The sequence below is a fragment of the Hyperolius riggenbachi genome, chromosome 3 (genome assembly GCF_040937935.1).
Source record: "Hyperolius riggenbachi isolate aHypRig1 chromosome 3, aHypRig1.pri, whole genome shotgun sequence".
NCBI lineage: Eukaryota > Metazoa > Chordata > Amphibia > Anura > Hyperoliidae > Hyperolius > Hyperolius riggenbachi.
This window is the reverse complement of record NC_090648.1, coordinates 483,585,651-483,612,133: the sequence shown is the minus strand read 5'-3', so window position 1 is coordinate 483,612,133 and position 26,483 is coordinate 483,585,651. Positions and strand designations below refer to the sequence as shown.

At 44.6% G+C, this 26,483-nt stretch overlaps 1 protein-coding gene across 1 annotated transcript in view; it reads right to left on the bottom strand.

Annotated features, from left to right (window-relative positions):
* SLC23A1 (solute carrier family 23 member 1) overlaps positions 1–26,483 on the bottom strand; it is a 109,678-nt gene that overhangs the window by 29,336 nt on the left and 53,859 nt on the right. The window contains exons 8-12 of the mRNA XM_068278126.1: positions 21,694–21,814; positions 14,601–14,742; positions 11,483–11,630; positions 7,570–7,675; positions 1,635–1,764 (exon numbers count right to left, since the gene is read on the bottom strand). Of these exons, the coding sequence (XP_068134227.1) occupies positions 1,635–1,764; positions 7,570–7,675; positions 11,483–11,630; positions 14,601–14,742; positions 21,694–21,814 (647 nt within the window). The remainder of the gene's footprint in view (positions 1–1,634; positions 1,765–7,569; positions 7,676–11,482; positions 11,631–14,600; positions 14,743–21,693; positions 21,815–26,483) is intronic.

Sequence of the window (26,483 nt, the reverse complement as noted above, 5' to 3'; positions counted from 1 at the left end):
TCTGCTTTAGGCACACACAGTGTTCAGAATAGCTCATTAGAAGATGTTAATATATAATAAAAAGCAGTTATAATAGAAAAAGAATAACATGCAATGGTAGTTTTTAGGGCAAAATGAACCATGCTTTGGAAACGTGTAATTTGTAGATAGACAATATTACTTATACACAAAAGCAGATATGATAACCGTATAAGTAATAAAAAGTAGGAAAACACAATTTTATTGAATGTTATGTTGGAGTTTCAGACCATTTTAAGGGCCGAGGTCCTCACACATTTTTGGCGCAGTTTAAATGAATGGAAGAGACTGAATCAGGAAAGGTGTGGTTTGTCAAGTAGAACACATTTCTCAGTTCATCCTAAACACTGGCATGGATATGGCCCCAGTGTCTTATATGTATGTATTTTAAATTTTACAATTTTTGGCGATAATGAGGATGCAAGGCTGACACCATTTGAGCAACAAATAATGTAAATGATTAAAGGACTTACGAGGTGAAAAGTTTAAAAAAATTTCAGTACCTGTGTCTATTTTGTATCCACAGAGGACGCCATCTGCGCCCTCCGTTTACTTCCGCCGGGTCCCCGCTATATTACCGGCGCCCAGTCAGCTCCCGACCCCACGGGCCGGGTCGGGCTCTCATTCCACAAGTATAATGGCCGTCGGAGCTTGCCGCGGCGCGCAGTCCGCATAAACACAAATGCAGCTGCGCAGCTCTAGGGCTCCTCCCGCCGCATCCTCGCTACAGACTGTCTCCTGTGCGTGGATCAGGGGAGGACCTAAAGCTGCACAGCCGCACTCGCATCTATGCGGACTGCGCAGCCGCGGCAAGCTCCGATGACCATTTTACTTGTGGAATGAGAGCCTGACCCGGGCCGTTGGGTCGGGAGCCAACCGGGGGCCGGTAACAGAGTGGGGACCCGGCGGAAGTAAACAGAGGGCGCGGATGGCGTCCTCCGTGGATACAAAATAGACACAGGAACTTTTTTTTAGAACTTTTCACCTCGTAAATCCTTTAAGCAGTCGCTGCAAAATTCTCAGTAATATGTGATTGTTGTAGGTATAACAGAAGGTAATAAAAAATACAGCTAATGATGCCTTAAAGAGGAACTGTCACGAAAATCTTAAAATTTAAAACACATACAAATAAGAAGTACATTTCTTCCTGAGTAAAATGAGCCATAAATTACTTGTCTCCTATGTTGCTATCACTTACAAAGTAGGTAGTAAAAATCTGACATTACCGACAGGTTTTGGGCTAGTCCAACTCTCCATAGGGGATTCTCAGCATGGCTTTATTCTTTATAAGGTCACTCCCTGAGAGAGAAACAAAGATGCTGGCCAGCCTTCCTGCTCACCGTACACTTTTTTTGGCAGTTGTACAGAGCATCTAAAATTCATTAAGTGCTTTTGAAAATAAAGAAAATCCTGAGAACCCCCTATGAGAAGATGGGCTAGTCCAACATCTGTCGGTAATGTCAGATTTCCACTACTTACTGTAAATGACAGCAACATAGGAGAAATGTGATTTATGGCTCATTTTACTCTGGAAGAAATGCACTTCTTATTTGTATGTGTTTACATGTATTTTAAATTTTAAGATTTTCATGACAGAGGTCCTTTAAGTTTCTTACCAAATAGAGCACAAAACATCCCACCAAGGATGGGGTCTGGAATAGAGGCAAACAGTGCAGTAAATTTTCCAACGGTTCCTAAAATGAACATAATTCCAGCACCATACTGCACTACTCTTCTACTGCCCACCTGAAAAGACAAATGGTAAAGGTGAAATTTGACTTACACTTTATTTTCATCTTAAAATTCTGCTATCTTAAAGCGGGATTGTCACCATAAAAATCAAATTTCAACAGCAACTGGTCTGAGTCTATTAAGTGATAAAGATGCTAATCCTGCATTCAAAGCTTTTTCTGCTGTTATGGTTTGGAGTTATCACATACTTTAGGAGCATTGTCCCTTTAATAGTCAGTGCCAAACAGTTGCATGCTGGGAGTTCTTTTTATCTATAATATATTTCTCCACTTCCATTTATTTTCCTGCCTAGCTGCCTATCTGAAACCCGATCCTCTGCTCACTTGTGTTTACAAGCAAGGCTGAGGTGAAAAGTTAAGGGCAGAAATGACATCAGGATTTAGCCTCAAACTGTGGGCAAAATACTACTTCTAACTGTTAAATCAAGAGAAACTATTCAGAGCCATCAGTTACAAAGAAAAGCTAAGTGACCTGGATGCATGCTCGCATCACTTCAATTGCCGGAGTACGGCCTGTAAGATGCAAAGCGGCTAGTGGAAACCGGCTGACATTTTGGGTCCACTCTCTGCTCGTCACTAAATGGACAGTGAACGGCTCCTAATTTATAAATAGCAGCCGCTCACACTTTTCATGCTGGATCGCATTCGTGGGATCCATTGCAGTTGGTGGTCCGCACTTCTGTGCAGTCTGCAATAATCCCAGGAAGGCGAATGCATCTGCATCTGCCCCAGGCTGCGCCAATCATTGCCGCCCACTCCCTGAACACATGAAAGTAGCATGGGAAACACCATTGGGCTGCAAAAAAAATGGGAAACCCCAGCAACAGGGAGAATTTTCATTGATTTGGTGGACCAATGAAAATTCTCCCCATTGCTATGGAGAATTGGCCTAATGCAGCCTATGGAGAGCCCCATGCTCCTGCCGGCCTCCGGGCTGAACATAGAGGGACCGGGCGGATCCTCCGCTCAGCATGCCGTCTGACATCAAATGCGCTTTTGCACTTAGCCTCGCCTTCTTCGGGTGACGCTGAGTAAGCGGCGAAAGTAGTTAAGCGCCGAAACGCATGGTGATGTCAGACGGCACGCAGAGAGGAGGATCCGTCTGTTGTTCGTGTCTCCCCGATTTCCACCGCTCCTGCTAGCTCTGGCCAAGCTCAGAAGCTGTGAGAGAGCTTGTTGGCGGCCTTCCAAAGCGATCTTAAACTACAAAAGTTTGTAAGTGCAATACATTTTGCATGTTTTATTATTAAAACTTTTAATGCACCATTGGAGTGCTCCCTCTCCCCTCGCTTTTCTATACAGACCACTGGCACCACCCAGCACTCGGAGCAAGCACCAGGATCAAAACCATTAAAGGGCCAGCATTTAGTAGACTAGCGCAAGTAATAGTACACTTCTTCTTACCATCCACAGTCAGATCTCTATCATCCCTCTATCGGTGCATATTATTAGAGACGCCACTAGCGGGTGTCATAGAGATGAGACTGTGGACAGCAGAGCTGAAGGAGGACCACGGCTGCGCTGATAGGCGAGTTATCACATCCCCGTGCTTGCACCACTACAGTGGTTTCGTCGTTAGGCGTCCAGCATGACTTTGGCATTCTTGGTGGCATGCACGATCGGGATCTACCAAACAGTCCTTTGCGATTGACCGGTAGATCGCAATCGATGCATTTGGCACCCCTGCTCTGGGGCATGCAGGGGCTTCCCACTACTTAGGCAAGTATCTGAATTTTTGGGGATGGAACCCACGATTTAGTGAGCATTTAGGGAGCGATTTCCCTAAACGCTCAGCTAATGTTCATGGAAGGACCAAATTCCACAAAATCGCAAACGCAGGACATGCAGCATTTTTAGCATTGAGCATTAGCGGTTAGCGTTTCTGCAATGTAAGTATATAAACGCTGGCGTAATCACTCGTCAAAACCTACACAGAGCGATTTTGCTAGCGTTTTGAAATTAATACACACTGTAAAAAATTTAAATTACTTGAAAGGACCAATCAGTGTTAAAGTGAACCTAAAACCTAGGGAAAAAAATGAGATTAACTCACCTGGGACTTCCCTAAGCCCCCTGCAGCCAATCGGTGCCCTCACAGCTAGAGTTGGGCCGAACCTCCGATTTTCGGTTCGCGAACCGGGTTCGCGAACTTTCGCGAAAGGTTCGGTTCGCGTTAAAGTTCGCGAACCGCAATAGACTTCAATGGGGATGCGAACTTTGAAAAAAAAAAATAATTATGCTGGGCACAAAAGTGATGGAAAAGATGTTTCAAGGGGTCTAACACCTGGAGGGGGGGATGGCAGAGTGGGATACATGCCAAAAGTCCCCGGGAAAAATCTGGATTTGACGCAAAGCAGCGTTTTAAGGGCAGAAATCACATTGAATGCTAAATGACAGGCCTAAAGTGCTTTCAAACATCTTGCATGTGTATACATCAATCAGGTAGTGTAATTAAGGTACTGCTTCACACTGACACACCAAACTCATCGTGTAACGCACCGCAAACAGCTGTTTGTGTAGTGACGGCCGTGCTTTACTGGTGCGCACCATGGCGAGAGTGCAGGTTTTGGTGGCTTTACAGCCCATATGGTCACCTGGCTGATGTAGCTGAATGACAGAACAGTGACTGTCCAGCTGATCAAATTTGGTCTGACCACAATGAGGCAACGACCTTATTATCGTGGGTGTGCCCCCCGAGACACTCATCTAGGCGCCGGTCATTGCTCCATTGTGATACGCAAGCCCCTTCACCACGGCAAGGTAATGATCACGAAGGGGAATGGGCGCATGTACATGCCTTTTCTTTTGTTGTTGCAGCTGCCCGCAGTGCAGCCAGAAAAATTAGGCAGTCATGTACACGCACCCGAAAAATTATTACAGCGGCCGCTGCTAGCAGCGGCCTAAAAAATTCAGCAATCCGCCTGGAGTCCCGGACCCTGTTGGTGGTGGCGGAGAAGGTAGTCAAGCGGCCTGCAGGCAGACATGCTGTGTGGAGGGACTGGGAGCGACTTAGTCTTCTTGGGGCAGGCCAGGCAGCCAGTCACACGGCGTGCAGGCAGAGATGCTGTATGTGCGGGGACTGACTTAGTCTTGGGGCGGGCAGCAGCCCTCCGGGATCCATGCCTCATTCATTTTGATAAAGGTGAGGTACTTAACACTTTTGTGACTTAGGCGACTTCTCTTCTCTGTGACAATGCCTCCAGCTGCGCTGAAGGTCCTTTCTGAGAGGACGCTTGCGGCAGGGCAGGAGAGAAGTTGGATGGCAAATTGGGACAGCTCTGGCCACAGGTCAAGCCTGCGCACCCAGTAGTTCAAGGGTTCCTCATCGCTGTTCACAGCAGTGTCTACATCCACACTTAAGGCCAGGTAGTCGGCTACCTGCCGTTCCAGGCGTTGGTGGAGGGTGGATCCGGAAGGGCTACGGCGAGGCGTTGGACTAAAGAACGTCCGCATCTGCATCTGCAGGTATGCAGTGGCGGGTTCACTTAACTGCACAGGTATGCGCACTGATGCGGTGGGTTCACTGAACAGAACAGGTATGCAGTGGCGGGTTCACTTAACTGCACAGGTATGCGCACTGATGCGGTGGGTTCACTGAACAGAACAGGTATGCAGTGGCGGGTTCACTTAACTGCACAGGTATGCGCACTGATGCGGTGGGTTCACTGAACAGAACAGGTATGCAGTGGCGGGTTCACTAAACAGAACAGGTATACAGTGGCGGTTCACTAAACAGAACAGGTATGCAGTGGCGGGTCCACTGAACAGAACAGGTATGCAGTGGCGGGTTCACTTAACTGCACAGGTATGCGCACTGATGCGGTGGGTTCACTGAACAGAACAGGTATGCAGTGGCGGGTTCACTAAACAGAACAACTGCACAGGTATGCGCACTGATGCGGTGGGTTCACTGAACAGAACAGGTATGCAGTGGCGGGTTCACTTAACTGCACAGGTATGCGCACTGATGCGGTGGGTTCACTGAACAGAACAGGTATGCAGTGGCGGGTTCACTTAACTGCACAGGTATGCGCACTGATGCGGTGGGTTCACTGAACAGAACAGGTATGCAGTGGCGGGTTCACTAAACAGAACAGGTATACAGTGGCGGGTCCACTGAACAGAACAGGTATGCAGTGGCGGGTTCACTTAACTGCACAGGTATGCGCACTGATGCGGTGGGTCCACTGAACAGAACAGGTATGCAGTGGCGGGTTCACTAAACAGAACAGGTATACAGTGGCGGGTCCACTGAACAGAACAGGTATGCAGTGGCGGGTTCACTAAACAGAACAGGTATGCAGTGGCGGGTCCACTGAACAGAACAGGTATGCAGTGGCGGGTTCACTAAACAGAACAGGTATACAGTGGCGGTTCACTAAACAGAACAGGTATACAGTGGCGGTTCACTAAACAGAACAGGTATGCAGTGGCGGGTCCACTGAACAGAACAGGTATGCGCACTGATGCGGTGGGTTCACTGAACAGAACAGGTATGCAGTGGCGGGTTCACTAAACAGAACAGGTATACAGTGGCGGTTCACTAAACAGAACAGGTATGCAGTGGCGGGTCCACTGAACAGAACAGGTATGCAGTGGTGGGTTCACAGCACAGGTATGCAGTGGTGGGTTCACAGCACAGGTATGCAGTGGTGGGTTCACAGCACAGGTATGCAGTGGTGGGTTCACAGCACAGGTATGCAGTGGTGGGTTCAATGAACAGGTATACAGTGGCGGGTCCACTGAACAGAACAGGTATGCAGTGGTGGGTTCACAGCACAGGTATGCAGTGGTGGGTTCACAGCACAGGTATGCAGTGGTGGGTTCACAGAACAGGTATGCAGCCAGACAGGAACAAGCTAAGCCTAACTAATCTTTCCCTGAGAGACAGTCTGCAGCAGCTCGCCCTACTCTGACTAATGCAGGCACACGAGTGGCCGTAATGGCCGCCGCTGCCTGCCTTATATAAGGGGGGGTGGGGCTCCAGGGGCTAGTGTAGCCTAATTGGCTACACTGGGCCTGCTGACTGTGATGTAGAGGGTCAAAGTTGACCCTCCATGTGCATTATGGGGCGAACCGAACTTCCGCAAAGGTTCGCCTGCGGGACGCGAACGCGAACCACTGAAGTTCGCATGGAACCGTTCGCAGGCGAACCGTTCGGCCCAACTCTACTCACAGCCCCGTTCTGACGCTCCAGGACCCGCCGGCGAACACTTCCGGTTTGGCCGTCACCGGCCGACAGGCATGGCCTCCTGGCCGCAATAGCAGCATAGGGGGCGATATACAGGCTGGGAACGCGAACAATCACTCGCGTTCTCATGCCTGTCGGCCGGTGACGGCCAAACCGGAAGTGTTCGCCGGCGGGTCCTGGAGCATCAGAGCGGGGCTGTGAGGGCACCGATTGGCTGCAGGGGGCTTAGGGAAGTCCCAGGTGAGTTAATCTCATTTTTTTTCCAGGCTTTAGGTTCACTTTAAAAACGCTAATCGCTACACAATCACTGGCAAAACGCTTACATTTGTTAAACTCACTACCAAAATTGCCAGAAAACGCTCATAATATCGCTTACAAAACGCTAGTGATTGTGATCAGCGATAACGATTTGTAGTGGGTTCCAGGTCTCACACTTTCTTCCTCACAGGTCTGCTTTAAGTTTGGCGTGAAATAGTGAACTCTGCTCAATAATTTGACAGTGGGTGGGTAGTGGGAGTACTTTGTTTTCTACTCTGTTTCTATTACTGTTATCACCGGTATTGTTTTTATAAAAATAGATCTAGTCCCACAATGCAAGTTTACATTTACCTTGGTGATGCCTAAAACACCTATATTGGGACTTGAAGAGGTGGAGCCATTTCCTGTGCCAAGCAAGCCCGCTATAACGCAGCAAAGTCCTTCTATGCAGATCCCTCTGTAAGAAAAAAAGCATTTCAATATGTCTTGACACTAAGTCGCATGTCCAACAAGAGAAGTACAACTCAATTTTGTCTATCTTATTATTACAAGGACATATTAAAGTATTTTTTTTTAGCAGAACATCACTGAAATGGTTAAAGAGACTCTGAAGCGAGTTAGATAGCCTTTGATTATAGTAAAGGACCATACATAGAGCTAAACCGCCGCTATCCCGCAGCAAAACAAGGGGGTTTTACCCCCCAAATCCCCTCTCGTGTCCGGGGAGCGCTTCCTGCTTGAGGCAGAGCTAATGGCTGTAGCTCTGCCTCTCAGTGCGTCAATCCCCGCTGATCGCCGCCTCTCCCGGCCCCTCTCAATCTGCCTTCACAGAGAGGGGCGGGGGAGAGGCGGAGATCCGCCAGCAGATTGACGCGCATGGAGGCAGAGCTGCAGCTCAAAGCTCTGCCTCCATGAGCAGCAAAATCCACGACCAAGAAAGTAGTGGATTTTGCAGGGGAATTTGGGGGTAAAAACCACTGGTTTTGCAGCGGGATAGCGGGCGGTTTAGCTCTATGTAAGGTCCTTTACTATAATCAAACCCTATCTCACTCGCTTAAGAGTCTCTCTACACAAAGCACTTTGTCCTGCTATTCAGCTTCAAATCTGCATCCAAACTGGAGATAACAGTATCTTTGTTTGCATTATAATGATGATACATTTGTGTAAACACAGTGTAACAAGTGAAAAGGAGCTCTCTGTGAATCTCTCTCTGTGCTTCAGACACACACATACAGTTCAGAATAGCTCATTAGAAGATGTTAATATATAATAAAAAGCAGTTTGAATAAAATGCAATAACAGCTTTTAGGGCACGATAAACTACACTTTGGAAACTTGTAATTTGTAAACAGACAATATTACTTATGCACAAAAGCAAATATAACTGTATGAGTAATAAAAAAAGTAGGAAAACACATTTTTATTAAATGTTATGTCAGAGTTTCAGACCACTTTAACCAGCAATCAAAGTATTCCAGACAAAAAAAAAGGTTTTGAATAAAAAGAAAGTTGAAAAAGACATAAATAATACAGACATAACTGGCCTAATTTAATAGTAAAATAATCCTCGGCGCTGTCTCTTTAAAACGACCCAGCCTCTGTACAGCCTGCAGCCACCCGGCACTCAACAATGGAAGTAAGTGGCCATCACCCAATACATAAAAACACAGTCAGGCTGAATATATAGTACAGGGAGGGTACCATTTATTACTCTTGACACAATAAATGCAATCAAAACATAAACTCACATTGAGGGTCCATGCAAACTGGTCCCTGTTGCATAAAACATAAGATATTGCACTATTCACAATGTAAAGTGCACCTTATATCAGATAAAGCCACTTCAGATAGGATCAATAATAACTGTCTCTGGTATGTAAAGGACTTGCCCTATACTTGGCACCTATAATTGGCTACCTATACTGGGGGCAACTATACCTGGCTACCTATACTGAAGGCACCTATAGCTGGCTACCTATACTGGGGACACCTATACCTGTATTCCTATACTGAGGGTACCTATTTCAGGCTATCTATACTGGGGCACCTATACTGGAGGCACCTATACTGGGGACACCTATACCTACTACTTGGCACCTATAATTGGCTACCTATACTGGGGGCAACTATACCTGGCTACCTATACTGGGGCACCTATACTGAAGGCACCTATACCTGGATTCCTATACTGAGGGTACCTATTTCAGGCTATCTATACTGGGGCACATATACTGGAGGCACCTATACTGGGGACACCTATACCTACTACTTGGCACCTATAATTAACTACCTATACTGGGGGCAACTATACCTGAATTCCTATACTTAGGGTACCTATTTCAGGCTATCTATACTGGGGCACCTATACTTGACTACCTATACTGAGGGCACTTATACCTGGCTACCTATACTGGGGCACCTATACTGGGGGCACCTATACCTGACTTCCTACCTATACTGAGGGCGTTTTTTTGTTGTTGTTTTTTTATTGCATCGCGGCTATAACGTGCGCTGCAAATTTTCGGATGCTGGATGATCATTCCAAATGGGGGAAGTTTGCTTCAGGCAGCAAAAAGTCTAGAACCGGCCCAGAACGCAGTGCTATCCCATTCAGTGTGGGTCAGTGCTGAAATTGAGAGCAACAAAGGTGTCACCTGTTTCTGTAAAACACATATTAAACGCATATTGCATTGCAGAGTAATGTGAGACTGTGCTTGGTTCTATTGTCATATAAAACTGGAAGGTAAGAAAGAATTTATGGAATGCAGCATCGTCAAATGAACCATAAAATATTTTATATGTGAAGCAACACCGCCCTCTGCTGTTGTAAATAGCACATACCGTTTAACAAGGAACACGCTGAAACCTGAATTCTTCACCTTCATTTTCCTATCATGCATTGCAAGAGTAGTAACAGCACGGTGTAAGGCCCAGTTCACACCTAAAATCACAATACGTTAGCGTTTTTTGGGAGTGATTTTCCACGATTAACGCGGGAAAATCACTGGACACTGTAGCGTTTTGGGAGCGATCGCGATTAGCGATTCTATACATGCTAAACGTGATCACTCAGAAATTGCAGGCAAAATGCTGCATGTAACTCGTTTGCAGTTAACACTAACCGCAAAAAGCAGCGATCGTGGCAGTGAGAACACTGCCATAGGATTAAATAGCTAGCGGTTTTAAAAAAAAACGCTAGCGGTTTGTGGTGAGCAGGAATTACGCGATTCCCACTCAAGTGTGAACGAGCCCTTAGGGCTCATTTCCACTATAGCGAATTCGCATGCGTTTTTCGCATGAAAATTCGCATAGCAATACAAATGAATGGGACTGTTTCCACTTGTCAGGATTCCTTTGCGTTTTTTTGTGCAGAAAAAATTCGCATGGCAAAGCCATCAGAATTCGCATACAGCATACCGCTATGCGAATCGCATACAATGTATTTAATAGGAAATTAGCATGAGGTTTGGGCATGCGAATTTTAATGCGAATTCGCATAGAAACAATGGAAAAGCACACCAGCACTGCCATGGTTAAATTCGCATACATCGTCATCCATGCGAATTCGCATGAAAATTCGTATAGTCCCACATGCGAAATTCGCATCCGCATGCGAATTTTTACCGCGGTGATTTGCACCGCACAAGTGGAAATGCAGCCTTAGGATGGTCTTATGTGTGGCATGTGTAGGGCTGAAGCAGTGTCGGACCGGGAGGTGGAAAAACGGAGGAAATCCACCTTCTGGCCAAGCAGCAGTAACCCTGTGTTATCACTCCCAATAGAAACCTGCAGCAAGTCTTCACTGTGAGCGGCGACACCTGATTACTGCTGCTTGGCCAGCAAGTGGATGTCCTCAGCTTTTCCAGCTCCCAGTCCGACACTGGGCTGAATTACATCAAAATTTGCCATAAAGTACAATGTGCTAAGAACATCTGTGTGGTGCCCCCTCCTGCAGGTATCACCCCAGGCATCTGCCTGGTTTGCCTATTCCTAAAGGCAGCTGTGGATAAGAATACAGTTTAGTCAGTTCAATTTTTCAGTAGAAAAATACATATATTTACACAGATCTGTACAGCAGTCCTAAAAGAGGGACACATAAGGAAGAAAGAGGGACAGAGGGATTTGGTTCCAAAGAGGGGCTGTCCGTCCAAAAAAAAGGGAGTTTAAAAAAAGTTGGGAGTTATGTAACTACTACATGCATTATTGGAATGGGCTCAGCAGGAGAAAAGCTTGAGATACACGTGCACATAAAATAAAACTGTACCTGTTGATGGCATGCACTGGTGGGGGAGGAGCTCCTGATAGCCTAGCACAGGCATAGTAATCACCCATGGATTCAATGATCCCAGCGAGTGTAGCACTAAACATGCCTAGCACACCAGCAATGGTAATAGCAGGCAACCCCCACTGACCTAGAAAAGATAAAATAGAATAATTACATCTGCACTATGTTGCTAATGATGTCATAACGTTCTGAAGTAAATCTAATGTTATTGAAAAATAATATTTTTCATGGCAAAATAAAAAGCCAAAGATCACTTAAAGGATACCCGAAGTGACATGATGAGATAGACATGGGTATGTACAGTGCCTAGCACACAAATAACTATGCTGTGTTCCTTTTTTTCTTTCTCTGCCTGAAAGAGTTAAATATCAGGTATGTAAGTGGCTGACTCAGTCCTGACTCAGACAGGAAGTGACTACACAGTGTGACCCTCACTGATAAGAAATTCCCCCTTTTTTATCTCTTTCTTTCTCTCAGAAGCCATTTTCTGCTAGGAAAGTGTTTTATAGTTGGAATTTTTTTATCAGTAAGAGTCACACTGTAGTCACTTCCTGTCTGAGTCAGGACTGAGTCAGCCACTTACACAGCATAGTTATTTGCGTGCAAAGCACTGTACATACACATGTCTATCTCATCATGTCACTTCCGGTATCCTTTAATATCAAGATTAAGAAAGCTTAAAGTGTAGATGAGGCAAACCTTGGGTACAAAAATACATACTTACCTATAGAGGCTTAATCCTATAGGCTCCCCACGCCATCTTCTTGTCCCACATTGCTGAGCGCTGACCCTTAGAAGAAAACCGATATGGGCTTGTTGGTAGGAACACTGAGGTCGTGCTCCTCCTCAGTGAGGAGCATGGTGGTACGGCGCCTGCGCAGGTACGCCCACGCCTGTGCAATAAGCTGAAGCTGCTCACGCTGCGGAGGCGTAGCCATGCTCACATGGGTGAAGCACCGCCGCACTCGCATCAGAAGAGGAGTCAGTCCCCGTTGTTCTGGTGGGTCCTGGGCAGTGGTGGACATCCAGATGACAAAGTGGGAAGCCTACAGGCTTCACTTTGCTTAGGTAAGTCTTTGATTTTTTTCACCCAAGGTTCGCCTTGGGTTTGCTGTAAAGGGGTGGGAACCCAGTAAGTCCTGTAATAGAAACTAAACTCAAACTAGCCAAAGGACTACATACAAAAATATGGGCGCAACTAAATGGAAAAAAAAGAAGTTAAAGAGAATCCGAGGTGGCATGTGATAATCCTAACAGGACCAAGAGTCATGTCGTGTGCACAATGACACGCCTCTGGGTCACTGTAGCGCCGCTGCCAGCCACCCTGCGCCGTGCTGAACCCCTTTAAAAGATCGCCAGCCTAACCACAATCTGCTTGTCACTAGCTGGCTTTATTTATGTGAGACTGTCAATCAGCCTGATAGCATCTCCGCCTGGATTCCAGGCTTCCTCCGCAGCTCCCTGCCTCTGTTAGCTTCCACCAATAGGAAGCCAAGCCGCAACCCAGGAAGTACTTCCTGGGTCGCAGCTTGGCTTCCTATTGGTGGAAGCCATTTTTTCCATTGATATGAATGGGTGAAATCTGATTTGCTGCTTGTAGCTGCGCCCAGGTGTGCAGGGGGGACGCGAGACCCCCAGAACATATCATCCCAGGTAGTAAGGGATCTGTATACCAAGTTTCGTTCAAATCGGTCAAGCCGGTTTTGCGTGATCGCGACACGCACGCACGCACGCACGCACGCACACACACACACACACACGCACACACACACACACACACACACACACACACACACTTTTATATATATATATATAGATTAATATTGCAGACAGGATATATTGGTTGTCACCTCCAGTATGCAGTAAAGTAACAGAACACACCATGCACTTTTCAATTCACATCCCGTTTTCCATGGAGACAATGATCGGATCAGACAACAATATACAGCTTACTGACTGCCAACAACCAATCCTAGCTCGATCTCTTACTCGATTTGAAGCAAATTGGACGTGTTACAAAAATATCAATCGAAATACTAGCTATCGTTCCATCTGTATGTACTTTCAATTCATTTAAGATCGATATCCATTTGGAAAGATGATTGTAAATCTGATCGGAATTGAAAAAAATTGCATACAAATATGTGTGACAGTGACAGAGCTGTCCCCGTATCGCAGTGCTGTACAAGGTTTTCCGGCGGCTGGCAGGCTGTTTACAACTGATCGGGCATGCGCGATCCCCGCTAATATCCGCCCCAGGACTTGACGCCGATCTGCATTGGGCGGTCCTGGGGGAGCCACTCTGCGCCGGTCGCAGAGAGGTTAAGAGGGAATACAAGTCTGAATAAAAATGTGCTTTAGGGTCTATTTGCACTAGGCAGAGCTGGATCATCCACAAGGCAAACCTAGGCATTCGCCTAGGGCCAGGAGAGAGTTTAGGGGTCTAATTGACGCTAGCCCCAACTAAATCTTACTAAAAAAGTCATTGGTGGGCAAAAACTGCCTTCTTGCCTAGGGCTTCATTTCATCTTAACCTTTTTCTGCCACTAGGAGCCACGTTTCTGATTTTGCCGTGGCTTCTGCACTGCTTTGAAGCACAAGACAAGTTAGTGAAGAAGCACCCGATGAGTGTGGCCAGAAATCGAATAATGGGTCGACACCACCAAAAGTCAGGTTATAGCTCTTTTATTGTGAAAACCAAGGGCTGCAATGACAGACTGCTGTTTCGGGCGGTAGTGCTCTATCGCCTGAAACAGCAGTCTGTCATTGCAGCACTGTTTTTCACAATAAATGAGCTATAAACTGACTTTTGGCGGTGCCGACCCATTCTTCGATTTCTGTACTGCTGCGAAGCCGCAGCCCAGATTGCTAAACCGTGCTACACATGGCTATAGGGATTCAGGTGCACACTGCAGAAAACTGCAGCATGCCGTCTAGATGAACCCCGCAGTATGATCTGGACGGCAAGCCATTACGGGGATAGGCATAATTTCCTAACCCCTCTGGCATGCGGGGAAACGCTGCAGATCCGGACGTCGTAAAAACGGGCCCTTAGGGTCAATGTAAACTGGTAATGGAGGAAATTAGAAATACATACAAGGGTATGGGAAACGGAACCATGGAGAGCTGGACATGATTTCACCTCTTGCGTCAGTTCTGGCTTTGTTTCCTGGTGGAAACACATTAGTCAGTGTCAGAATATAACACAGCAGCCACACAAGCAGAATAGCCATGATAATCTGAAAAAGAAAACAGTGTGGATTTTAACTTGATGCAAAAAAAATAAATAAAGACTTGTATGTAAAACAAAACACATTGGGGTGTATTTTCCAAATGTTCTTCCGACAGTTTGGTAACTCATGTTACCTAACTCTTTTAGTCCCCAATATTTTCCCCGAGCTGCTTGGTTACTCTGTTGTTTTGGTCCAAGCCCTTTCTTTCCCACAGAGCCTTATCAATCCCTGCCATGCACTGAGGATGGCCAACAGTCCGAAACAGGCTGACTGCATGTGGGGTTGATGTGGTTCTGTAACATTTAAAGCTATAGGCTTATACACCAGCAGTTCTGGGTATAAGCCTGGCTTTCAGGGGCATAAAGAGAGAGTTTGTATATTCAGCAGTGATGCATTGTGGAGACCAGTCACCCACTTAAAGGGACCCTGAGCAGTAGCTAGAATAAAAAAAAAGTACTTACCTTGGGCCTTCCTTAAAGTGAACCAGAGACGAAGCACCCTTGTGTATTTTACCATAGAAATCAGTGGGAACATTAGAGAAAACATTTACCATGCTCTCTGTTCCATCCTCACTGCTAAAAGTGTCTGTTATCTAGCTGAGATAAGAATCCCGGACTGAGCATTGATTCTGGCTTTGCTATAATGACTCAGCTATAATGATTCCTGAGCAAAGCCAGCAGGGGGCAGGCTTGGACTTGAAGACAGCAAAGAACACAGTCTCAGCTATAATTATTCTGTAGCAAAGCCAGACCGACTGCTTAGTCGGGATTCTTATCTTAGAGGTGATAACAGGCAAATTAAACAGAGAACAATGTAACAAAGAGCAGATTAGGTGTTTACTGTCATGTTCCCACTGATTTATAAGGTAAAATACATGAGGTTGCTTCATCTCTGGTTCTCTTTAAGCCCACAGTAGGTTAGAGTCATAAGTTAGAGTTAGAAAAGCGCGCATGCGCAGACCTGTCACGCCACGTATTAGTGTCGCCACAGACAGGAGGACGCCGGGGGACCTCGCGGCCTATGGTGGGCTGGAGGAGGCCCAAGGTAAGTGACATTTTTTATTCTAGATACTGCTCAGGGTCCCTGAAAAGCTGAATTATCACAAATTCCTTCTGTTTTAAGAAAGCAAACTCCACTTAGTGTTGGCTTTTTAGTAAGAGGGCTTCTCGGTCTCCTTTAGTCCCCTTTACTTTCCTAGCAGTTTTGGGTAAAGCTGAGCTGCTTGGGTATTCTGTAACTCATGTTGTGTTATTATTACCAGGGTCAGGCCCGGATTTACCTCACAGGAGCCTATAGGCACAGATGTCCTGGCACCCTAGATTTTGCCCTTTGTGAACTTACCACCGAACCGTACCGCAAGTGTGCTCGTTGGCCTGACTGTCACTCCTCCCTTACATCCCTTGCCCAACATAGGTGGCTACAGGTGCCCCCAAGTATTAGGTAGCTAGATGTACCCTCAGTATTAAGTAGCTAGACATGCCCCTGACTGAAGGGAGATCTGATCAGTGGAATGCAGAGAGCAGAGTGAGTAACCTCTGATTTATACTCTGAACAGGACTCTGCAAGGGAAGGAGGGAGGGAGGTGCTCAGGGAGGGGAGTGAGCCGCCTTCCCAGCTCAGGCGTCTGTAGGCACGTGCCTGTAAATCCGGCCCTGACCAGGGTCACGTAGGCTTCTCAAGTAACCTAGCGTATGGTACCCTTACAATGAGCATGTTCCCTGGGGTCACTAATAGTGCAACACACTAGGGATGCTCATTCGGATTCCGCGGAAATGCAATTTCCGAAATTCCGATCGGAAATTGCATTTCCGCATCGGAATGCGGAAATCGGTAATGCAAGTGCGTTAGGCGGATTTCCGCCGGAAATCGTGGAAATTTCCGCCGGAAATCGCGGAAATTCCACCCGACTTTAACATCGATTTTATCAAAAACTATAAGGTCTTTTTGAAAACTTTTTTTTTTGCATATTGTTCACAAGATTCAGTTTAATAAACCCTGAAAATTTAGTGTTTCTAGGACTTAAGGGGGCTTTGCTATTAATCGCTAAAGTCGGCGGATTTTTACTGTAATGTAAAATGCAGAAAATCTGCATCTGCCTATTTACTGCATTTTAATTACAGTAAAAATCTGCCGACTTTAGCAGTTAATAGCAAAGCCCCCGTAAATCCTAGAAACACCAAACTTTTCAGGGTTTAGTAAACAGAATCTTCTGAACCAGATGCAAAAAAAAGTTTTCAAAAAGACCTTATAGTTTTTGAGAAAATCGATGGTAAAGTCGGGCAGAATTTCCGCGATTTCCGGCGGAAATTCCGCATTGGAATGCGGAAATTGGTAGCGGAAAGCGGAATCGGTAATTGGTACATGACGGAATGCATAATTACCGCGGAATCGGAAATTGGCATTCCGACCATCCCTACAACACACGCTCCCTGTCAGAAGTGCCAGTAAAATAACTGTGCCCTACCAGCACATGGCAATTTTACTGACATTTAGTAAATACGCCCCATTAAAAGCATTTAAAATGTAACTCAGTTGTACCATGAAAGTCTTATATGTGTGTATATATACAGTACATCCATTTCCACATTTTGTTATGTTACAGCCTTATACCAAAATGGATTCAATTCATTTTTTTCCTCAGAATTCTACACACAACACCCCATAGTGACAACGTGAAAAAGTTTGCTTGAGATATTTGCAAGTTTATTAAAAATAAAAAAAAATTGGGAAAGCACATGTTAATAAGTATTCGCAGCCTTGAACATGAAGCTCAAAATTGAGCTCAGGTGCATTCTGTTTCCCCGATCATCCTTGAGATGTTTCTGCAGCCTAATTGAAGACCACCTGTGGTAAATTCAGTTGATTGGACATGATTTGGAAAGACACACACCTGTTTATATAAGGTCCCACAGTTGACAGTTCATGTCCGGGCACAAACCAAGCATAAAGTCAAAGGAATTGTCTGCAGACAGACATCCAAGACAGGATTGTCTCGAGACATATATCTGGGGAGGGTTACAGAAAGATTTCTGCTGCTTTGAAGGTCCCAATGAGCACAGTGGCCTCCATCATCTGTAAGTGGAAGAAGTTCAAAACCACTAAGTCTCTTCCTATAGCTGACCGGCCATCTAAAATGAGCTATCAGGGGAGGAGGACCTTAGTCAGGGACGTGACCAAGAACCTGATCTCTGTAAGAGCTTCAGATGTCCTCTGTGGAGAGAGGAGAATCTTCCAGAAGGGCAACCATCTTTGCAGCTATCCATAAATCAGGCCTGTATGGTAGAGTGGCCAGACGGAAGCCACTCCTTTGTAAAAGGAACATGGCAGCCCGCCTGGAGTTTACCAAAAGGCACCTGAAGGACTCTCAGACCATGAGAAACAAATTGCCAGGCATCATGTTTGGAGGAAAGCCGGCTCCACTCATCACCAGGCCAATACCATCCCTACAGTGAAGCATGGTGGTGGCAGCATCATGCTGTGGGTATGTTTATCAGTGGCAGGAACTGGGAGACTGGTCAGGATAAAGGGAATGATGACCGCAGCAATGAGCGGAAAGAAAGTTTTTGGATTTACCAACTAAAGACTTTGGTCCCACATGGTTTAAATGTGGATATGAATTTAAAGGTATTTTTAAAATAAGTAAAATTTCATTAAGAATTGGATTGGGTTTCTTAACCCCACCTTGATGGTTGCTATGTGAGAATTACTTTATATATAGTTATATTGGTTATGCTATCAGCATGAAAATTGCTCATTATCCGCAACTTTCTAATTATCCACAAGATGTCCTAAATGGACCTTAACAATGCCAGCTAATCCCTCTGTCTCCACTAGATGGAGCTCCTCCCTGGCCCTGCATTGATTGGGCTTGGTAGTATAAATACAGGAGTAAGATGGGAAGGTTAACGTGATGACGTAGCACGTCCTGAAGAAGCTCCGGTGGGCGGGGCGAAACGCGTAGACGTCATGCTACGCTTCCTTTCATGCTGGGAGTCGCTGTTTGATCCTTAGGAGCCGCCGCCATTACTACACATATGAGTCCGTGCTGAGCTGCCGCTACAGTTACACTATTTGCCACCTGGGACTGCCTGCGAACTTGCTACAAAGCCCGGACACCAGATAAGATAAGTGCTGCCTATGCCTTTCTCTGAGCCTAAAAGCTAAAACCAAGCATAATCCAACTTGCATAGACTGCCTGCTGACCGCCATAGACGGCATGCATCCGCCACTTGGAACTGTCTGTGAACTGATTACGCAGTCCGGATGACAGATAAGATGAGTGCTGTTTTTGCTGTTGCTTTGTTTCAGTCCTAAAGCCTAATTGGGCGCAATCTAACATGCATTGACTGCCTGCTAGTCCTAAATGGGATCTGCGAGTTATGCAGACCAGACGGATGTGCGCTTTTTATAACAGCATTTGATACGCTTTGTGGGCATTGTACACTTGTGGTAGCTCTATGGCACTATCTGCAGGCTAAAAAGTCTCCATCTATGCAGATCTATGTACGTCTGATGGACATTTACCACACTAAGAGTGCCAGTTTGCCACTTTGACTTTCTGTGTCATCAAGTGAGGCCGCAACAAAGCATATTTACTCAGATGAACTCTGCTCTATATGCATTTATGATTGGCACTTCAATCTCTGGACATATCTTATGATTTGGAGTTATCTTTACAGCGACTAGGTGGCAATACTGCATACTTTTCAATATCAGCGCGCAGCTGCGATCAGGCTGTGAACATTATAGAATATTTGGTCAATGACTAAATATGTGGAAAATAGTCTGACGTAATACTGTATATTTTTGTCAGCCCCATATGTCCTTTATGGCATAGGACTCAATGATTCAATTCAATCTTTCTACAGCGGCTCCCAGCAACACTAAATAATTTGCTTGCTGGCATATGTGTATTCTATGAATAGATGTTATACTAGATCACATTGATTGCACCGATTATCCTCTGTGAGGGGTGCCCTTCAAAATTATATAATGGCTACCTATTAGGTCCCTCACAGTATTCAGGATATGGTGCATACTAGGTCTCCCTTGCAGCTGTATCCTCACGCTGGCCCTTGGTCTTAGGTTTGTTACTTTGTATGATCAGGCTGGTTGTGCCTATTTCCTGCCTCTGAGAGTGTTTATGACCTTTTTCTATGATACACTTTATTCTAAGTTTAGGTCGCCCCATGAGGCGGAGATGGGTATCCCCAGCTTGGACCTGATCGGATAGGTTTATGGGGCTTATCCTTGTCCTAACATAGCGGACCCCTGGCACCTTATTCTCTATTTAGGTTGTATATCGCTATTGTGGTCTCCTCGCGGAGGTAGATAAGGATATCGCCAAGGTCCATTTTCTATGTGAAGGCTGTATGTACATCCTTTAGGCCCCTCCCTTCCCTTTCAATAGGCTTAGAGCTGATAGCTTTTATACATATATATATATCTATTCCTACCTGATCAATTTGTCCTGCCTAGTTACAGGTTCCTCTAAGGGCCAGGATATGAGCATTGCTGGAAAAGATCTATTCATTATGAAGGTTCCCCCCTGGGTGATCGGTGTCAGCAGCAGCACTTTGTATTGCATTATCATACAATTCTGTGTCAGTAAATTCTGACATTATTTAAATATAGTGTGTGTGTATATGCATAATTGAATTTTTCAATACATATTCATATTTTTAATAAAGTGTAGTATTTTTCGAGCAGCATATACTGGTTTGTGCTTTTTGGTTTATTTTTTTAATGAGCAGAGACATCCTGGATAAAAACCTGCTCCAGAGTGTTCTTGGACTTCGATTGGGGTGACAGTTTCTCTTTCAGCCTGACAACGATCCTAAGCTGACAGCCAAGATATCCAAGGAGTGGCTTCAGGACAACTCTGTGAATGTCCTTAAGTGGCTCATCCAGAGTCCAGACTTGAATCCAACTGAACATCTCTGGAAAGAATGGCTGTGCACCGACGCTTCCATTCTAACCTGATGGAGCTTGAGAGGTGCTGCAAAGAGGAATTGGCGAAACTGGCCAAGGATAGGTGTGCCAACTAGCTTGTGGCTTTATATTTTCAAAAAGACTTGAGGCTGTAATTGCTGCCAATGGTACATGGTACAGTAGTGAACAAAGGCTGTTATACATGTGATCATCAGCTTGAGAAACACTTCCTATATCTGTATATTGGTATGTAGCCCTGTCCTCTCGGTGATGTTTAGCCCATGCTATTTAGTTATGCAGCCTTCTCCTCCCTGTGGACCCTGGGAGACCAGGTGTTGTTTTTGCTAACTTCAGAGTACGCAATAAACAAGCATTTTGCAGTGATGCAACCACCAGCAGTAAAGATGTGGCCACCTGTGATCCATTTCAGAATGTAAATGAAGGAGAGGAAAGATATTACAATGGGCAAAAACTGACATAGGCCTCAATTCACTAAGCTTATCTTCTGTCTTCAATAACTCTTCTAGAGTTGTTACCATGGTGATAAGGCATGTAGTATTCAGGAAACATTTTACCTCAGGCAAGCCTAAAGTTAACTCTTCTGTCTTTAAGTTAACTCTCCAATCCTTAAAATAACTCCAGAGTTAAAGACAGGCTGTTAATTAACTGTGTGTGAAAATAACTACAGAGGAGGTAAATTAACTACAGAGGAGGTAAAATAACTACAGAGGAGGTAACTTAAGGAATGAAGAGATAAGATAACTCTCTCGCTGTGTGGAGGTAAGTTTTCTCTTGCCTTATTATCTCCAGCGTGATCTTAGTGAATTGAGGCCTAAATCATTTATAAATGAATATTGTAAAAAATGTAACAATTTTATTCTTATAAGTACTTCTTTATCTTTTGTTCAACCATCTTTTCTAGTGGGGCGGGGCTAAACCAGAGGCGCCCATTTTACCACCCAAATGACTTGCTTCGGTTGTAGCAACCCTGCATCCCAGTATAATACGATTGATTACTGTACTTACCGGAAACATTTTGAAGATTTGCATTCTGTAAGTTGTCCACCCTTTTCCAATTTTATAACCAGGCAAAACAAGGGTAACATTTCGTAAGTACTGAGCAAATAATATTATCAGCACTAAAACCCTGTGAAAGACACATTATTTTATATACATTAATGAGAACGTAATCATTATAGCAAAACATTTATTCATTTTACATTCACCTTATTGCCATAGGTCACTTTAAAGAAAAACTGTGACCAAGGATTAAACTTCATCCCAATCAGTAGCTGATAACCCCTTTCCCATGAGAAATCTATTTCTTTTCTCAAATAGATCATTAGTTGGGTATGTACGGTTGATATTGCGGTGAAACCCCTCCCACAGTGTGATGTCAGGACCTGGGTCCTGACAGTTTCCTGTCTGTGAGCTTTGTTGCATTGTGGGAAATAACAGCTGTTTCCAACTGCCAAGGAACCAGTATCTACCTCTGTGCATATATGTATATCTATAAAACAACATTTTTTAGCCTATCGCATTGTTAGGGGGAGTGGTTATAGATAATAGCAGTTGGTGCTGTCTGCTCTTTTTCATGTCTGCCAGTAGTAAAGATGATGATGTGCAGGCTGATTGTGGATAATTACATGGTGAATATCAATCATTTCTGATCTCTCGTCTACTGTATTTTTTTAAATTTTCACTTTGCAATGTATGGATTTATTCACCCCCCACCCCCCCCCCCCCCTTTTTCGCTACAGTTCCTCCTTAATGCCTGGCTTTAACCACTTTGCACCCAGACCTTGTTTCCCACTTATGGACCAGAGCCGATATGTCCCTATTTAATCAGCAACATAGTTATCCCTACTTGTGACACCTAAATTAAATATATATCTTTTTTTCTCAAACTATTTTGTTTTCTATGTAGTTTAATAGGAAAAAGAGGGAAAAAATTTGAAAAAAACACATTATTTATCAGTATTACCAATTCCAGTTTAAAAATAAAAAGTGCTATTGTACATAAAAACCACAAATTTTGTTTGGCTATTTGTATTGGTTATCGCAAAACTTGAATTACAGTCCTGTCACAATTTACGGTGAAGATATTTGATTCTGAAATAATGCTACAATGTATATTTTTCATTGTGAACTGAGAAAATGGCAAAAATCAATCTTATTGGATCAGGGAACATATATTCCCTTTCACCAAATAGTGCTGCAGCATATAGTGCAGGAGGTTTAGCACAGGAGCAAGGCCAATTGTGCACAGCTTCAGCTACACAACTTATATCTATGCCCTAGTGGCTTAGATGAAGTCACAGAGGACGTACATACACTGTAGTGGTGGTAAAAGTGGTTAAGCAAATATCTAGGTGTGCTGTCTGATGGCTTTGCTGAGTGTTCTGTATATGAACATGAATGAGTAGATGAATGAATGAGTAAATGAATGAGCTAATAATAATATCTCTAAATATACAATTTAAAATTTAGGTCATGACCTGAAGCCAGATATAGGCCGAGTTCTCCCTTCTAACAACTCAACTGCCAGCCCATGATTGATCATGATATTCCTGTAATATGGTCTCTCTTAATGCCTCTGACCCTTTAGATATGATAAGCTTTCATATAACTTTTATGCCGTGCTTTTCTCCTGGCGGACACAAAGCGCTTTAGAGTTGCAATCACTTAGGGGAACGCTTCACGGGCATTAAAGCGGAACTCCAGTGAAAATAATGTAATAAAAAAAGTGCTTTATGTTTACAATAATTATGTATAAATGATTTAATCAGTGTTTGCCCATTGTAAAATCTTTCATCTCCTTGATTTACATTCTGACATTTACCCCATGGTGACATTTTTACTGCTGGCAGGAGATGTCTGTGTAAGGAGATGTTGCTTACAGCTGTAAAAAGCTATTTCCCACAATGCAATGAGCTTCACAGATAGGAAACTGTGAGGATCATGGTCCTCACAGTTTCTTGTGGGAGGGGTTTCACCACAACATCAGCCATACATCGCCCCCTGATGATCCGTTTGTGAACAGGAAAAGATTTCTTATGGGAAAGGGGGTATCAGCTACTGATTGGGATGAAGTTCAATTCTTGGTTACGGTTTCTCTTTAAGGAGCACTAGGGGACCCATTTGCTTATAGATTCCTTACTGTCTTACCTACTGGCTTGAGCCAGGACTCAAACTCTACATCCAAGGCAGAACCATTAACCAGTACACTATCCAGCTGCTCTACAATGTATTCCTCCATCTGTTGTTATCCTTTTTTTCCCCATTTACCGTATTCTTTGGCATATAAGATGCACTTTTTCTCCCCCAAAAATAGGTTGAAAAAGTCCCTGGGTCTTATATGCCGAAAATCAGAGAGTCCCCAACTTACGATGGCCCACTGATACGAACCGCCAATGCACCTCGACATTGGGGACTCGCTGTATCGTCCTCCTGTGTCATCCTCTGGTCCCGCCTGGTCTCCTCAGCTACTCATGTGTAAATACGATTAGCGGCAGCCTGTCTAACCTCATCCAGTAACTCCCTCAGCAAACACAGACATCTCATCTCCTGCACTGCTCCCCTAGTGTCGGGTTCTGCTGATGACGTGATCAAGGACCAGAGGGGGACAGAAATGGACACAGGGGACCAGAGGAGGACACAGTGGGACACACAAGAGAACACCAGGGGACAGAATGGGACACACAGGAAAAAGGAGGACACAGGGGGACAGAAGGAGACACACAGGGGGAGCAAAGGACACAGAGGACAGAAGGGGCACAGGAGGACACATGGGAACACAGGAGGACAATGATTGGGGGCGAACATCTACAAAATGCTCCTGGAATATGGACACTCCAAGTTTAGTATATATATTTTCATTTTCCTGGCTTTTTCCCTCTAAACCTAGGTGCATCTTAAAAACAGTAATTTCATCTTCCTGGAAGGCCAACATCTGTCTTCCTGAGAGGTTACACCCATTATGTCTGATTTATCCCCTTTCTGGTCTCTATCAGCTTGTGAGATATATTCGGGATCCAAGCTGCCCTGAGCTTATTTAAAATTGTCTTCTTTTATTTGGCAAGTGCTTGTAAGCATCATTTTAGACAGTAGCTGTGTTTACTTAAAGGGGCACTATGGCGAAAAATTGTAAAATTAAAATATGTGCAAATATAGACAAATAAGAAGTACGTTTTTTCCAGAGTAAATGATCCATAAATTACTTTTCTCCTATGTTGCTGCCACTTACAGTAGATGGTAGAAATCTGACAAAAGCGACAGGTTTTGGACTAGTCCATCTCTTCATAGGGGATTCTCAGCAAGGCTTTTATTCTTTATAAAGATATTCCCTAAAAAGGATTTAAACAATGACGCTGGCCAGGTTTCCTGCTTGCAATACAGTTTTTGGCAGTTGGGCAGAGCAACTGCCATTCACTAAGTGCTTTTGAAAATAAATACATCCCTGAGAATCCCCCCATGAAGAGATGGGGTAGTCCAAAACCTGTTGCTTCTGTCAGATTTCTACTACCTACTGTAAGAGACAGCAACATAGGAGAAAAGTAATTTATGGCTCGTTTTACTTTTATTGGAAAAAACGTACCTCTTATTTGTCTATGTTTGCACATATTTTAAATTCTACAATTTTTCGCCCTAGTGCCCCTTTAAGTTCAGATAAATTAGTGGCTGGGCATTTGGAGTCATACCCATGAAATGTTTAAAAAAAATGTACGGTACTTTTAAAGAAAGTATTTTTAAATTTCTGATTCAGCTTCACTAAAATCCATGAATACAGAAGAACCTGACAAGTTGAACTAAACTTAAAGAGAAACTCCAACCAAGAATTTAACTTTATCCCAATCAGTAGCTGATACCCCCTTTTACATGAGAAATCTATTGCTTTTCACAAACAGACCATCAGGGGGCGCTGTATGACTGATAATGAGGTGAAACCCCTCCCACAAGAAGCTCTGAGGACCGAGGTACTGTTGGCAGTTTCATGTCTGGGAACCTTGTTACATTGTGGGAAATAACTGTTTAAAGCTGTCTCCAACTGCCAAAACAGCTAGCAGCAGCAACATAACCTGCCCACAGTAAAAATGTCACCATGTAATAAATGTCAGAATTTAAATCGGGGAGAGGAAAGATTTTACAATGAGCAAACACTGACTAAATCATTTATACATAATTATGGTAAAAATGAAGCACTTTTTTTATTACATTATTTTCACTGGAGTTCCTCTTTAAAGCAACCTGAGCACCATTTTTATCATTTTCTTTCAAAATGACCCTCCCCATAAGGGATGTTCATAATGGTGTGTGCCATTGGGGGCGGTACCTATCATTACTTAGCTACGGGGTGCTGCTCCGCTGGCCCTAATGGGATCCACCATCTCCTCCACCCGACTGGCAGCATCCGGAGGGTTTTGAAGCTCCCGGCAGTGTCTTTCTCTCATGTGTGCACTGCAATGCATGCTGGGAGATGTAGTCCGTGTATGAAAGCATAGCTCCGTACTCACTCTCCCAGCATGCATTGCTGCGTGCACGCACGAGAGAGACGCTGCCGGGAGCTTCAAAATCCTCTAGCTGTTGCCGGTCAGGTGGAGAAGATAGTGGATTCCGTAAGGGCCAGGGGCCAGAGGAGCAGCACCCCGCAGCTAAGTAATGATGCTCTCCCCAACCCCCGCACTCCTAAGGGCACACACCATTACAAAACTTCCTTATGGAGAGGTTCATCTTGAGAAAAAAAAATGGTGCTCTGGCGGGGGGGTTGCTAGGATCCTAGGAGATCCGGGGCACTTTAGCTGGAAAATCGGTGTGGC